Source organism: Chrysemys picta, chromosome 4 (assembly GCF_011386835.1).
Source record: "Chrysemys picta bellii isolate R12L10 chromosome 4, ASM1138683v2, whole genome shotgun sequence".
NCBI classification, from domain to species: Eukaryota; Metazoa; Chordata; order Testudines; family Emydidae; genus Chrysemys; species Chrysemys picta.
The window spans coordinates 96,677,140-96,694,189 of NC_088794.1; the positions used below are offsets into that span (position 1 = coordinate 96,677,140).

Here is a 17,050-nt window from a genome sequence, read left to right on the forward strand (position 1 = left end):
ACTAAGGGTACCGCTGCTCATACAATGGCCTGGGACTGTGGGGTTCTGTGACCAGAGCGGTCAGTGTGGGGCACTGTGGGATAGCTGCTGGAAGACAGTTAGGGCACCATAACTAACAGTGTCTACACTCACACTAAGTACATTAACCATGACGTTACTATGTGGGCATAGCGGGGTGGTTACAGCACTGGGAGACCAATTTGAGTGTCGGCACATACACAGCTAGGTTGATGTAAGCTGCCTTGTGTTGACCTAACTGTATAGTGTAGGCCAGGTCTTAATGTTGTAGCATAGAGTGCTACGCACCAAACACTGGAGCTTAGCCCAAAGCCAGTTAGGCATATTTATTATTTGGGAAATCAGCTGCAGCGCTGACGATAGGTTTAGAATCTTTAGATAGTTGCACAGGCAGGGACAGAAGAGCATTGTATAGGTGACGCCCCTGCCCCATTTTAAAGTTTTCATAATTTTATAAACTAAAGAAACAATTTGATTTATGGTTAGATTTTTTTGGTAATTTTTAAAATAAAATTATTCATAGTAGGGTTTTTTTTAAATGTCAGTGAAAATGTTTTATTGTAAACACACGGTGATAGTGTAATGAACCAAAACAGAGCAGTGCTAACGCATGAGGAATGGAGGTTACTTACTTGTAACCAGAGTGCTTCAAGATGGGCTCTGCAGCCTAAGCGGTGGAACATTCTTGTAGCAGTGCCTGTTCGAGTGCTCATGCACCCCTCCCGCTCCTTCCTTTGGCATTCCTGAACGCCCTGACAGCAAAGCTATAAGAGGCGCTATGATGTTCCCTGACACCTCGGTTCCTTTCACCACTTCCTCAGAGTCAGATTTTAGAGAATGCTGAATAAAAGAGAAGGTGAGCAGGGGAGTGGGAATATGCAGAATTCATCTTAAAGAACTCTGGTTACAAGTAAGTAATCTCCAGCTTTTCTTCAAGTATCTTCTGCATATTCCTACTCCTGAGATGGTTTGGCAAGCAGTACCCCATGACTGGATGGTGGAACTCAGAGTCCTAATTGAAGAGGGATTGGAGTATTGCCCTACCAAATTGAGCATCTGATCCAGATGCCAGATCTAGGGAACAGTATGTTGTAAAGGTATGACTAGAACTCCATGTGGCAGCCTTACATCTCAACTATTGGAACATATCTAAGGCATGCTAAAGAAAAGACAGTTACTGGTGTTTTGTAACTGGTGTTCTTTGAGATGTGTTGCTCGTGTCTATTCCATTGTAGGTTTGGGTGCAGGAGCTGTCCATTGTACATCAGATTCCTTTCCCACAACAGAAGGAAGGAGTAGGATGGCTTCTACACCCAAACCTACAATGGAATAGACATGAGCAAGCACTCGAAGAAGTTGTCCTTACATCAATTGAGTATGTTCTGATTCTAGTAAGAAGAGGAACAGATGCAGTCCTATACCCCTGTTCAATACACTGTCTAGCCCATGTACACAGTGACTGTGAAGAAATAGCATGACCTTTGTGGCTGTCAGCATAGAAAATAAAACTTTTAGGGGACTTTAAAAACTCTTTAGTCCTATGTAATTTTGATTCTCCTTTATAAGCATGAGGTCAAGGAAAGAAAACCAGCAAATTAATCACTTGATTAATATGAAATTCCTATGCCACCTTGGGAGGGAATTTAGGTTAGGCCAAAGGACTTTATCTCTGTGAAACATAGTGAATGGTGAGTCTGCCATAAGGGTCTTGCTCACTCACCTGGCTGATGCAATAGCTATTACAAAAGCAGTTTTAATAGATGAATGAAACAAACAACAATCTGGCATGGGCTCTAAAGGACTGTTCATGAGCTGTGTTGAAACTAAACTGAAGTCCTATGATGCATCTGGGGCCTTTATTGGGGGATATGTATTAATCAGAGCTTTCATACATTTCTTAACTGTACCATGTGCAAAGAAATTAATATCTATTAGCACCTGATGCACCACTATTGCTGCTAGGTGTACTCTCAGAGAAGATACTTCAGTAAAAGATTTTGGGTTTCTGTAAGTATTCAAGAACAAATTGGATTGGTGCTTGTACTGGATCTATGCTCTTGTTGCTTAACCACTTCACAAACCTAGACCACTTAAGATCATAACATTTTCTCAATGACTGGTTTTAGAGGTGCATCAGGTTCTGATTAGCTGAAAAATGCAAGATTTTTCATTGAAGTCCTGTAGCCCAAGGAGCTAGATATAGTGAGAGGGTCCATAGGATACATTTTTCCATCCTGTTCAGATAATAGGTCCGGTAACACTGGAAGAAGTTTGTATACACCCTTGGCACGATGAATATCTGTATATCATGGTCATTTTTTTTTAAATCACCCTCTCTAAGGGGGTTGGGGGAAGCAGCATAGATAGCCTAATTCCTCAATTTAGAAAAGCATCCAGTGTGGACTGAGTGTCTCTGTCCTCCTGAGTAAAAATAGAGACACACACTGTGTGGTTGTGAAGAGTTCTATATCCAGAAACCCACAGGATGAAAGTGTTTTATATCACTGACTCCTTTAGAGACCACACATGTAATTGTATAAGATCTCTGATGAAATGATCTATGTTGTCCTTGCCTGCTAGATGCAGGACAATTGGGATGATAGTGTAGTGGATACACTAATCCCATAGCTATTGCTTCCTTGCACAGCTGGGATGAGTGAGCTCCTCCCTGCTTGTTCAGGTAGTACCCACTGCAGTCATGTTGTCTCTGACAACCTGCACTGCTTTGTTCTGAATGTGAAATGTGAAATATTTAAAAGCTAGACAGACAATTCTCAACTCCAGTACATTCATATATAGTGTCTTTCTTAAAAAATGTCAATGATCTCAAACTGAGACTATTCAGATAAACTCTCCACCCATTCTTGGAAGCATACTAAGCTAAGGCATTACTAAGCAGAGTATCAGATCTAAACAGGTTTGTGCCCATGTGCTGTTGTGGTTGGAAGGAAATGAGATGACAGGGAGTGCTATGCTGACACTCCCTTTTACAGCCACACACTCAGAATGGAGGGGTAAGAGGTGTCTGGGTCAGAGAGTGTTTTAACAGCACTACTATGTTAAGGCTCCCTTATGTAGGCTGCACATCCCATGAGTGGAAATATGCAGAGGACATGCAAAGAACGAGGACAGTTAAAAGGGCCAGTTTAGTTTCACTGACCAAACTGAGTGACATGCAAAATGTAAACAGTGTAATAGATGAAAAGTAAATTTTACAATTGTTTTAGCTTTAATCTATTTTAAGGTTTTTATCATTACTTTACTGTAATCCTGCAATTAAGATAGCAAAAATTCAGTGGTGCTGATGAACAAACTGTGCTCTTACAAAAGACAATTATTGTACAGTTTGGTAAATGAAACTCAATAGGTAAGAAATGGAAAAATAAAGAACCAATTAATAGTTAGAGATATAACTTAGAGGAAACTGGAATAATGTCTCTTTATTGAATTCAAAACCGTTTTACCAGACTCAAATAAGTACCAGTATTTGTGATCCAGAATATGTCTCTTTCAAAACAATAGAAAGCTGCCTCTCGTAGATTCATCCAAACAGGGACTCCTTGAGGCCCTGATCCTGCTAAGTCTTAAATGTGTGTAAAGCTACACACGTTCTTAAATCTTTGCAGAATTGAGGCCTGAGAGAAAAATGAACATAGTAGTCTTCTTTGGTTCTTGGCTTGAAATGATTTTACTGATCACCTTTGTATATATCAAGTTATTCTTATAATTTAGTCAGCTGAATTAAATTAAAGTTAGCAACAGATAAAGGTATTTTAAATTTTTACTGAATAGATTACTGGAGTTACAAGAATCTATAACCAAGGCCGTAAACAAGAGTGTATACAATTGCATCATTCTATAAAAGAGACTGTATGTGTGACATGGGATTTTATGCACCAACCTTCACAAAATGCAGCCTCCTTATCCATAAATAGAATTTATATACTAGGCAACTATTTAGGTAATAGACAAATAGGCACTGAGCCTAATTTTCCTAACCTTTTCTAAAGTTTGCTTGGTAACTAATCTGACTTATTCCACAATATCAAGCACAGCAACATCTGACAAAGTATCAATCAATAGCTTCATTACCTCTTGCCTTATATTCCTAAATCTACTGAAGGTCTCAAACACCAGTGTTTTTAGAACACTGAGTTTGTGCATATGACAGAGGGTCAGAATTTGCAGCTTTATCAAAATCTGAGTTTTTGGTGTGTGTGTGTGTATTACACACTTGAACTATACCATTTTTTTTCAAACCATGCAACAGATAAACAAAAATCTTGTTTAGCTAGTAGTACTTCTTTGTTTTTGAAGTCTTCTGGGATATGAAGCATTAATCTAGTTTCTGGGGTTGCTGCAGGCTCTCTGAGAAAAGATCCATTTCAGCGCGTTTACACTCAAACTTTGTTAGACAAGTTCTAAGCTCTTCCACCCTGTTGGTTTAATACAGTTCCTTTTAATCTCTTCTCTTCTGCTCCTTAGTAACGGCCCATGTTTTTACTCATTCATACTGAGATTATCAGATGGAAGTCAAATACATAAAACCATACTAGGATTTTCTGCAATATTTGTATGTTGGCAAGCTAATCTGTTCAACACCATTTCCCCTGGTTGCAAATACAAGGATATAATCTTGATAGGTCCTAGAAAGGGTGACAGCAGCATCTTTTAACTCAGTTGCAACTGCCTAAATTTAGGACCAACTCAAACAATAGCTGAGCAGATTCAGAGCACAGAGTCCAAATCAGTTTCAAGAGGAAGCAACAGCTGCAAGACAGCTAGCTTAGTGAGATGGTATCAAGATTGTGGCAGTCATGTAGTTTCAAGGACCTTACTAAAGCATCAAAGTTCCAGGAAAGAAAAACCATCCTTGTGGTTTTAAACACAGAAGTCATTTTGTACTCTTTCTTAAAGACTTGGCACCATCTCTTTAAAGCCTCCTTCAAATCCACCAAAGAAGAACGTTTTGAAGAACTGGTATTGCCTCACAATAACAGTTGGAGATGTTTTGTCCGTGTGGATCCCAATTATGGGGCATGTGCGCTTCAGGCACTCTAGATTGGAATCTTTTGAACTGCAGTGTCTATTGGGGCTGTGCCTGCCTCTGCTTGCCCTTGTGCACTCCCACTAAGGACATAAAGGGTAGAATAGCTCCAACTTAGTACCCTCATTAATTCAGAATCACTGCAGAGAGGGACTCTGAAGGAACAGGGATGGGGGGGGGGGTGTCATGGGATCCACGTGGACAAAACGTCTCAGAGAACCATGATTACTGAGGAGTAAATGTTTTCTTCAGTCTTTGTCCATGTGGATCCCACTTAGGGTGACAAGCTAGCAGTTCCCCAATTAACACTGGAGTTGAGCTACAGTTATCTAAATATGGACTGCAAAAGTGCTCTCCTGAATTTGATCTCCAAACTAGTCACCAAATCCAGGTCATAATGCTTGAGAAGGGTATGGTCTGACCTCCAAGTGGCTGCCCTGCAGATCTCAGATACAGGAATATTTCTTCAGCATGCTGCAGAAGCTGACTAGGCTCTCATTGAAGGATAGTTGGGAAGCACATTGCAATGCACTGAGAAATCTATTTGAAGAACTGCTAGGAAGGGATGGCCTATCCATTCACAGCCTTCCCTAATATGACAAACAGGATGATTACCTGAATGGCCTTGTCCTGCCTAAGTAATAAAGGAAGCCTCTGGAGGCATCTAAAGGAGCTTGGGTTTCTCCAGGTTTGTGTGTGATTTGGGAAAGAAAAGAGGGAGTTTGGTTTGAGTGGAAAAACACAAACACCATCTTGGTGAGGAATTCAGTGTGGGGTCTCAGCATCATCTTATGTGGAAGACAGTTTGAAGAGGGTGGGGGTGGATGTTTGCCATTAGTACTTGAATTTCATGAACTCTCCTGGCTGAGGCGATAACCATCATGAAGGCAGTTTTGCTTGCAAAATGCAGAAGAGCACTTAGGGAAGAGGTCAAAGAGGGACTCCATAAAGGCCCAGGAAGAACTACAGTAAGGTTTCAGGATAGGGGAGGTTCCGGAACCGGTGGGCATCAATCATTTTTAGAAATTTTAAAACAGTGGAGATGAGAATGCACTGTATATGTTTGAATAAGAGGGTGGCAAGATGAAATGGCATCTAAATAGAGGCTGATAGAACTGATGGTGAAGACTGATAGGTAGAGCTGGAGGATGTAATCCAGAATCTTGGGGACAGAAGCTTGCAATGGGTCAAGACCTTATGAAGCCCAGGTGGAAAAATCTCTTCTACTTTGATCTGTATCAGGATCTCTTGGATTTCTGTGGAACAACCCCATCTGTTGTGCTTAGCTAGCCAAATTCTAGGTCGTCAGGTGTACAGATATGAAGTTTGGGTGAAGAATTTGTCTTTGATTCTGGTAGAGTAAGTCTTGCAGATTGGGTAGAGAAGTTGGTAGCTATGTAAAGAAAAGCTAGAATGCACCCAGGAATTACTTTATGAGAGAACAAACAGCCTAAATGCTCCTCTAACATCAATTCCTTAGTCAGAGATTAGGGCTTCTGCTTCCCCTGGGGCTCTGGCTGATTCCTGCATGCAACATGGTGTAAGTTTGTAGTAGACAGATGTACCTAGGCTGCTCCCTGGGCCTGTCTCCCAACCCAATAGTTCAGATTCTAGGCCTGCTGCATTCCTGCAGTATCAACACGTCCTTTCCCTGACTCTGAAGTCTTTTCAGTAGCATCCCCAACCTCTAAAGGAGAAGTAAGAGTGGGATTTCTGCCTACCAACGAGTGCAATGGAAGGGGACACCTAGCTTCTATCTGTCCAACATCTAACTAATCAGGGCTCCGTAGGTAGGGCTGGCATTAACAGCACTGCTACAGACATGTGGAGTAAGGATTCAGCATGAGAAATCCACTTATCTCTTTCCACCACTGCAAATAGTTCCATAGCACTAACCTGTTATGTCAAACACTTATTACATTGCTGAAAGACTTAGGCAAGCAGGGGAATATAACAAGAAAGCTATGTGTAAATATGTAACTTTATCATTGGCTAGCTAGGTGAACAGAAAAATGCATTAGTTAACTAGAATTTAATATACAGTAACTCCTCACTTAACGTTGTAGTTATGTTCCTGAAAAATGTGACTTTAAGCGAAATGATGTTAAGCGAATCCAATTTCCCCATAAGAATTAATGTAAAGGGGGGGGGGGGAGGAGGTGTTAGGTTCAGGGAAAAAAATTTTTTTTGCCAGACAAAAGGCATTATACACATTTTAAACAAGCAATTTAATACAGGTATTAAACAGGCTGGCAGCCCCCCCATGCAGCCTTCTCCCTTCGCCTCCTGAATGCTGCAAACCAGCTGATTGCTGTGGGCAGAAAGCAGGGGAAGGAGGGGGAAAAGGCTGCGTGCCATGTCCTCGCCCCTCCCCCCAGCATCCTGAACACTGCAAACCAGCTGATTGCCGAGGGCAGGAGAAAGGCGCTGATTCGCAGGGTCCGCCAGCAGGCGGGAGGCACTGGGGGAGGAAAGTTGATAGGGGGGCTGCCAGCCGTGGACAAAGCAGGCAGCTAAACAACGTTATAGCAGACATTGCACAAACTTTAAACAAGCATGTTCTGTAATAGAGCAGGGACGTAACATTGAAACGTTAAGCGACAGGACATTAAGTGGGAGTTACTATATTTATTGTAAAGTAAGCTAAGAAGCAGACAATTGCAATGGCTAGACTCTCAGGCAGACTACAACTTACTTTTTTGCAGACAACTCAAGGGAATTTTGCCAATTTTAAGGAATATTTTTGGAGGGCCTTTAAAGAGTCAAAAACATTATCGATTTTCCAAGAAAGTCAAACATTAGCATTGCTTCTATCAGCTTGTACTTTATTGTGCAAGACCACACAAAAGTGTTCACATTCTGAAATTTTACCACAGATTTACCAGATCCAATGGATGCTTTCTGCTTATGCGACCTTTCATCCAAAAGCCTCAAATCAGTTAAACTTTACCTCACATATATGGGCCTTGAGTGTGGCAGGGAGAGAGGAAGAGAGGTATGGTGAAATGAGCGACAGTGTCAGTGACTTAGTCAAGATCATACAGCAAGTCAGTCAGTGGTAGAAATGGAAATAGACCCAGAATCACTTTGAACACTATTTCATTTTCATGTGCAGCATACAATTCGTAGCTGGAGAACCCAACACATTACATTACTAGTCAGCGGGAAATTTTTAGACTAGACTAATTTACTTAACTAGGTTAGCATTAAGATAATTCTAACTCTGATTAATACTATTTTTTATTAGATTTTGAGGTCTTCACCTCACAGAGAAGGGTGGGACAGAATGAGGAATGACAGGGAACAGCTATGTCAGATTTACATTGCATGCTATTTTCCTGGGGTTATGAATCAACTTTGCTACTCTAGTTGGAGGCCAATGGCATTAGTCACCTGAAGTATTTAGGTGGGAAAAAATTGTTCTTGCTGAGTGTGGCCAGACTGATCCACCTCCAGTTCAGAGTCCTGAATCTTTGATTTGAACATTAGCCATTTTCCGCTATCTGATCCACTCAAGGTCAAAACACTACTGAGACCTTGGCCTCAGTGGCAATCAAATGGGTCTTAAGCACTTCTAATCCACAGGAGTTTGAGGCAGTCATCATAGCACTTTTAACTACTGATGGTGAAAGACAGAACATGCTGGGATAGGTGCCTCACCAAGACACCACAGATCAACTATAGGGCAGGCTCAAAGCAAGAGAGCACCAGTTTTGCCAGTGGTGCCTTGGAGGCTGAGCAAGACTCATACTTGCAAGGGGGTGGGGGACAGACCCAATGAAGCCAAGTGCCAAAGCAATATATCTGCAATGTCCAGGGAAGAGCAAAAGATCTGAAAATGAAACCTAACCATGAACTATATTAACTTTTAGATTATGGTAGCCCTCATTTTGCTGGGGATTCGACAAACATGATGAGAAGGAAGTAAGGCTGCTTTATAATAATTTATGAATTCTGTATTTTAACCTGGTAAGTGGGATGTTTACTGTATGTGAGGCATTTCTTCCACTCCAATGATCCATGAGTGTTTCCGACTGGGATATCAGTTCAAGTTAAAAAAAGCCCTGGGTGGTTGTGAAAACCACCTAAAGGATAGCCATCTGCATCTAGTAAAACCATGAACAATCCCCCAATTAGACAGAAATGTCACTCAGACTCAGCCCTATGACTCCAGAAACCAAGTCAAATACGTTCTGAAGGCCATTTGGCAGTAAAATTTCACGAGACTTAGTTGCTTACAAAAAAACATAGGTTTATTACTTAAACAGTAATTAACAGCAAGTGTACAGGACAGAACAAAAAGACAGGACAAAGGTGGAGGAACTCATGAATGTGCTTTAGGTATTAAAACATACATTTAGCAGTCATACATGAGGCTGGTTGGTGTAGAACAGTTTGGTAAAGAAAATGGGTAAAACATTATCTGTACATATCTAGTTAATGCACCAGGTTTAAGAGACATCTAGACATTAACTCATAATAAACATTTAACAAGTTCTATATAAAGTATTGAAGAAACAGTTGCAACCAATTTCCATGTTTAGCACTGAAGATATATTGCATATTCAGTATTAACAGCAAATTCCCCTTGGGATGGATAAAAAGGGGCAGCTGGTTGCCCTTCTACATGGGATCAGAGGAAGTTCTCCACGTTGAAAGTTTCTCCCAATTTCGCTAAGGCGCCACAAAACCATTCTTGCACAAAGCTGTTAAACATGCCACTCATTTCCTCTCTTAGTTCCCTCAGCATGGGCACTGTGGACTTACCATCTGCATTCAGAATCCTCCTAAAGAATTTATTCCACAAATCACTGTCAACAGTCCTAAAAACACACAAAACAGTTTTCAATGAGAACAGCATCCACCCGCATGACCGCTCCATCACGATTCCTGCTTCAATTCAGCTCTGCAAGCCCTGTGGAGGCTCGGCAGTCTAAAATAATATTCAGCTCCACTCTCCGATGAGCATGTGTAAAGAAAAAGTGAGGGGTGCTGACAAGCTTGTATATGCAGGCCCTTTACCCTTCACAAAATGGACTTATGTGCAGGAACTAGACAGAGCCAACCTTAGCATTTCTGTGCATGCCAATGAAACACTTACACCACCTACCCCAACATATTGAACACCTATTTGCCATTTTACATAAAACTAGCCTTAGGATTTTGGGAAAGGTTAGCAAGATAATTCTTTGACGCATCACCAAATTTGGTAGATCTCTTTCATGGAGTCAGGCTGGATGTGGATATTGAAGAACCTTAAAATATTCCCCAGCTCTCAGTTATAGGAGCAGCAGAGTCCAGCTAGGCTCTGTATGATTACCAGCATTTAAAAGAGAGCTTTGCAAGGGACAACTGTCAAAGTAAGCTAGTGGCTTGGCTGCTGCTAGAAGCCTCCATTCTGCCTATCTACCAGAACAATGTGTGTGCATTCTATGCAGCCAATTGTCTGTGAAACACTAGGTGTCACAAGTTCCCTGTGGGGTAATTTCTCCATATGTAAAATAAATATTAAAAACAAAAGGCTGAGTGACTTTACTAAGGCCAAGAAGGATCAGTGTCAGAGCTGTAATTCAAATAAAGGAATCCTTTGCTCCTTAGTCTTGTGAGGAAATATATGTCTCCCCCCCTCCCCCCCATGAGGCCCCCACAACGTGCTATAAAAATTCAAAGGTCCAGTGGAGGTGGGGGGGGGCAGGGAAAGGTGAAAGAGAGGGCCCATGGGGTGTGTGTGTGTGTTCAGGCTCCCAACTTTAGCCCTGTAGGGCCGGGTGGGGGATGGGAATGAACTGCACTAGAGAATGCTGCCTCATGTAAGGCATTTTTTCCTTCAAGCTAGAAATTACATTGGCTGTTCAAAGGAGACAAGTCAGGTGCAAGCAGCTGGCTAGAACAGAGTTTACAGCAGCCATATCAGCAGCAGTAGTCTGAACAGCACTACACCACACAACTGTGAATTGATATGGGGTCTTCTAAAACAAAAAAATCCATCCCCCAATTCTCCCCCCTCCAAAAATAAAAATCTATAGGTAGACTGAGCCCAGGAGGTAGGGCTAAGGATATTAGATAACTTGGGATCTTTAGGGGAAAACAAAACAAACAAACAAAAAAACAGTGGCAAATATTCAACCCTAATGATCCATTTAACAGGTTTACATGACAACCAATATCAGCCTGGACATTTCCAGTTTCCCAGAATGCCATGGTGGGAGGACAAGGTACACACAATTCTGTGAGATTTATGGGCCCCAAAGATCAGCTCCAGAACTAGAAATGCAATTGAAATATGCTTTTAATAAAAACAGCACCAACTGTGCTTAACATAAGAGCAGGAGATTTTAGTATGTTAATAGTCAACTCAAGGGATTCTTAAAGATGACAGGAGAAGAAATGGTTTCAAGGCTATAACTCCTTCTCTAGCAAAAGAATAGATTCCAGCTTTTCCTATACCTTTGTTACCAAATCAAGTCAGCAAGTTAGGAATTCAAGTTGTCTAAGTTTTCAGAGATTTCTACTTTAGGTTTAAATCTCGCCTTTTTTCCTCCAAGTCTAAATTCTGTGGTCCTGGAATTCCAAACATCTCTGTACTTTGAGAAAGTAGCTCCATCAACTCAACATTTTTACCACCAGTCACTCACCCATTTATTCAGCCCCAAATTTTCTTAATCAAAATAGCTCTTGCAGTGAATTTTTAAAAGGGAACTAAACAGATCTTGCAGAGCCACGGTTCCAGCATTCACCACAAGCTTTTGTGTAAGAAAGTCATTTTCCCCTTTTACTTCCTACTCCCCTACATCCCAGAGTACTTTTCCAGAAAAGCAATGCTCTAATTATTCCTCTCAAGTAGGTTCTAAAACCACTTATGGCACCTTTGGTAGACAGGACAGAATGAATAATGCCTTCTTCCTCAAAAAGCCACATGTAACTGCTAAAAGCACTAGCATAAGCTCTCTCCTCACAGGAATTACAAGTATCACTACCACAATGCTCCTTGGATGGGCACATGGGACCATACTGAAGACTAACCAATATCCCTCTCCTGAAAAACTTACTAAATGAAAATTTCTCCATCTGTGCAATACCTTCTGAGGGCAAAGGGTCCCTGCAGTGGGAAACTGGTGTTGTCAACAGTAGTCTGCAACCATAGAATGTGTTGAATGGCCCAAATAACCAGAGAAAGACGTATGCTGTCTGTATGCCAGAGCAGGACACACTAAAAGCTGCGTCTGTCTTCTTTGGCAGATCCTAATATCCAGACTCACTGCAGATTCCTCACTCCCACACTATGAGCCGCACTCCTGAAGGTATGCTGCTGCTACTGATGTAATACTTCATGTTAAAAAAAATATAATTATACTAGTATGGTTTATAAAAAATATTACTGTAATTCTTGTTCTTGGAAGATACATAAATGCAACAAATCACTTGTCCACAAGTCTCTCATGGCAGGTCAGATTTAATTAGCTCAAAGACCTGAACTGCCAGAATGTCTGACAGCAGAGAGCAAAAGTCAACTTGCATCAATGATTCAGTCAGTAACTCTTTGGGTTCCTTCTGAAACTAAAACACCCAAAGTAGTGAATTCATCTCCAACTGAAGGAGCAGTGGGTGGGTAAGTGACACCCATAGGTCCACAGTATGCCTCTCTTCAGAGAACAAGAATTCTAAGTGGTAGTCTCCTATGAAAACTGGTGCAATAAATTGCCACTCAGAAGATTAAATAGCTTAGGAGGTACAATGTGAAAACACTAACAATATATATGAAACCAAAAGTGTGTGAAATGTATCAATATATTGACAAATTACTATATACAAAGTAAAGAAAAATAATTTTTCTGCTGTACAACTCAAAGAAAAAGGACAGATTTTTCAATGTACACTAAGAGGCATCACAAACAGAATCTAGTTGGCTAGAGGCAACTCCCAGTCTGTGAACAGGTACTGCAGTACCTGTAGACTAGATATGAATTAGCATGGCAATACTGCATCTAAGCAATAGTTGTGTAAACATATGCAGAAGCCCAAGAGATAACTGATGCAATGAGCAGAGATGTACTTTCAGAACAGAGAAAGTGGGCAAATGACGGAATAGCTGTCTGTCCACAGAAGTGACTTCTCCAAACTAGTCATTAAAATAATACCCAGGAGAATGAGCTATTAGGACAGGGAAACTCTTAGTTCACCAAAAATTGTGGCATACTGGTATGAATGGCTACCTCTAGTCATCTTTGGAGTGCCATTTGAAGATGCCCAGAAAAGGACACAATCAAGGTATAGCAGAAAAAATCCTTTCTGGATCCATTTTAGTGGAAAAAGTCAAGAATGGCGAGTGGATAGCTGCTTATCAGCAAGATCTGCAGAGGAGATAGTAGAATCTAAGGGAAAAAGTTAGACTTAGACATCAGGCAATAATTTAAGTATCCACTTTAGTTAAAGAAAATATTGTTCTGCTGCTGCTTAGTTACAAGCAGTGGCACTAGGGACATTAAGTCTTCTGCCCACCTGTGCCCAATTCTCATTAACAATTTCTAAAGCAGCAGGGAGATGAGAAAAAGGTAACTGAACTGTTATTGGCAGCTCTACAGAAACAGAGAAAAAACCCAACAACTTCGGGTCAAGTTTAAATTCAAACCCCACAAATGAGGAGATCCAAATAAAGAAGACTCACTGTGAGCTGGGCACTGTGTTTGAGGATCTATATCTCCTCCATTGTGACTAATTTATCTAATTCTTTGAAGGGTCAGATGGATTAGGATTCCACTAAAGGTCAGAGGCCAAAGAGTGACAAACTAGAAGTCTGCAGTCCAGGAAACAAACTGTGTGTGTCTAACAGTAACCAGGCCCAAAGTAGGAGAAGCAGGACAAGTCACTGAAGAACATATTGGGGAGGGATAAGGTGGAAGACTAAAGAAAAACATTATACACTTCGGTTCAAAACGTTGAGAAATCTCTACTCAAAGACAGTACCTAGGCAGGAAACCATAGCTGATGCAGAAGACTGGAAGTGACAACCTGGGACCAGCTCCAATGCCCATAAGACTGAATGGCTGGCTCAGCAAGTTGGAAACTCTCCTGAAGAATCGAAGGCCTTAGCATAAGCTGCCCTTTCCCAAGACACTTGACTACAGGAGGTGAGGAGGAAAGCAGGTTATTGCTGCCTGGAAGTTAACAGATAAGTGTGCAAACGGCAGCTGCCCATGCAACCTTAATTCTGCCCTTGTGTGTATGCATGATGCAAACTTTAAATTGCATCATATTATTTCCCGCCCCAACAGGACCCCTGAATCAGCCTCTTTCATCCTGCCCACGCTACAGCATATCACACAGCACAGTGTGAAAAGCTGAACAACAAAATGATTACAACACAGAATCATGCCCACTTATTAATGTGTAATCTCTCCCCCCCAGCTCCAAATTTGCCTGCTGACTCAGAGGGAGTCTAAGATGGTGTACCTCATATTAAAAGCACAGAAAAGGGTTATAAAATAATGTAACAAATTAGGCCATGCTCTAATTTACACACTCTTTCAGCTCCTTGATGAATAAGTTACTAATGTGTGAGGGAGTCTAAACTAAGTGGGTGTAAATAGGTGTAAGGGAGTCCAAGAAAGCATCAATGAGTCCATCTAATTCTATTAAAACAAACAAAAGATTCAAAACCGAATCCTCAATATAATGTAGCACTACTGTTACCAACTAGTAGCATTGAATTTATGCTCCAGCTTTGACAAAAGCTGCAACACAGAGGAGAAGGAGAAAGCTAAAGCTGCCTTTACCTACCCAGAGATTCCTGATGAAACACTTACTTGGAGAAATTCTGGCTGATTTTCCATAGGGAATCTTCTTGATAAACCCGGAGGTGCTCCCCAAACAGCATCAAATGCACGATTTCTGCAATACCAACCAAGTCTACCTGAAACCACAACAATCAATATTAGAAAACTGCTTCTGCTAATCTCTGCAGCCATTTCGCCATTCCTCCACATCCATTCAATACACCACAAAAGCATTTTTAATAGTAATAGTGCCACTAGAGATGTCCTACAACACCTTCTGTATCCAATAACCCTGTATTGTGGTGATTGTGAGGATTTTCCAGCAAGCTAAATTAAGCTAAGCAAAAGCAAAGCCAACTACTACAGGAAGAAAAATCCTTGTTTAGCATTTCAGATTGAGACACAGTCTAGCCATTTATAACGAACTCTAGCTGTCAGATGAATGTAGGTACACAACTGCCCCAGATTAACAATGCCAGTTTCTTCAGCTAATGTTGAATACACAGGGTCCAGCTGAAGGGTTTTTGTTGAAGAGTTATGGCTGTTGTGAAAGATGTTGCTTAATTAGATAAGATCTATAGAAACAGGCCACATGTCCAACGATATTCAGCTTAGAATATTAGCTCTCTCAGTCTCCATCTCGTTTCTTCAGATAAGGAAGACACTTGTAAAGGGGCACTCATAGCAATTACCCTGGGTTAATATGTACTTACCTGATAAGGAAGAGAGCACTTGGCTAGGATCTGTTGTCCATACTGGGTCTGAGCTATTGGGAAGCTGTTGAGTAAACTCACTTTAGGCTGCAACCTCACATCCAGGCTGTAAGAGAAGTCCACTATCTTCAAAGCACTGGTAATCTCATTATTCGCAAATGGATCACAGATCCTAAGGAAAGAATTCCAAGGAAACATAAAAGACAAAGGAGCAGTAAAATTTCCTTTTATTATCTTGTGCTGCAGGTAAGAATCTTAGCCATGCCAATGGCTCCCTCTAATGGTTAGTTTAGGAATGGCTGCTAAAAAAGGCTTAACCCTCATACCATATGGGTTAAGTGATAATATTGGCATCTTCAAGCTTTGCTACGGGGAAAGTTGCTTTACGAGATAATCCTATCTTGATTATATATATATATATATATATATATCTCACAGCTAGGGGGTCTGAAATAAGTGCTGTGAGGAGGAAAATTTAATATAATGCTTTGAACTTCTTTATCTCATTCTCGCCAAAGATCTCAAAACAATTCAAACATGAATGGGGTATATCCATTAGATATATCCTCTGATTTACAGTTAGAGAGAGAGAGAGAGAACGAGAACAGATTAAGTGACTTACCCAAGGTAACAATATGTAGCAGTGCCAGGAACAGAATCCAGGTCAAAATCCCCAGTCATTCTCTTTCAATACTTGTACATTGTGGTCCTACTTCATAATTATGAGTGCCTTTTCTTTTTAACTTTAATATTAATGATGTTGTTTTAGCATTAAAAGGGGGGATCAGTATTTTCCCTTTAATGTCATGGATTACTCTGTCTTATATGTAGACAATACGGTTCTAATATCACAAACATCAGTGGGATTGAAGTGCTTATTAAATATGTTTGGTTTATAGTGACACCAGGAGGGCCTTTCCATAAATTACTCCAAAACTAAATAACTAACTATTTTTAGTCAAAGACTGAGGTTGCACAAATTCAGGATTTATGGGCAATATATTGAACAAGTTAGTTCTTTCCTCTACCTGGGTATCTGGTTCTCTTAAAACAAGTTGTGAGATAAACATATTCAGGTAGCAAAAGAGAAGGCTTCAAATCAATGCAAGCTGTGTTGCTTTCATGAGCCAGGTGAAATGTAACTTAATTGCACCAGCCCTTAGAATGTTTGAGGCTAAGGTATGCGCTCAAATTCTATATGGCGTGGAAATATGGAAATGGAATGATGCCACAGGAATGGAAGTGATTCAAAACAAAAATTCTTTGGAAGATTTCTTGGTTCTCTCAAACAACATTCCAGCTGCTGCTCTTAGAGCTGAGACCTGCATGAATTCTCTTCTGTCCGAAGTGCAATACCGTAGTATCAATTTTTGACTTTGTATTTATAGTATGCCAATGTTTGCCAAGGCTATGCTTAGAGGAACAGCTCAGAAGGGCTTTTTCATGTAAGTTTCATTGGTTAAAATTCCATGTATTCTCTCTAGGCTTCTCAGAATTGG

At 40.8% G+C, this 17,050-nt stretch overlaps 1 protein-coding gene across 4 annotated transcripts in view; it reads right to left on the reverse strand.

Moving 5' to 3' along the window:
* Positions 1-9,296: 9,296 nt before the first annotated feature.
* The window catches only part of BUB1B (BUB1 mitotic checkpoint serine/threonine kinase B), a 43,179-nt gene continuing 35,425 nt past the window's right edge, over positions 9,297-17,050 (reverse strand). For all 4 annotated transcript variants that reach the window (XM_024106674.3, XM_024106675.3, XM_065593173.1 and 1 more), the window contains exons 22-24: positions 15,552-15,723; positions 14,869-14,975; positions 9,297-9,888 (exon numbers count right to left, since the gene is read on the reverse strand). In XM_024106674.3, the coding sequence (XP_023962442.1) occupies positions 9,699-9,888; positions 14,869-14,975; positions 15,552-15,723 (469 nt within the window). In that variant the 3' untranslated portion in view covers positions 9,297-9,698. The remainder of the gene's footprint in view (positions 9,889-14,868; positions 14,976-15,551; positions 15,724-17,050) is intronic.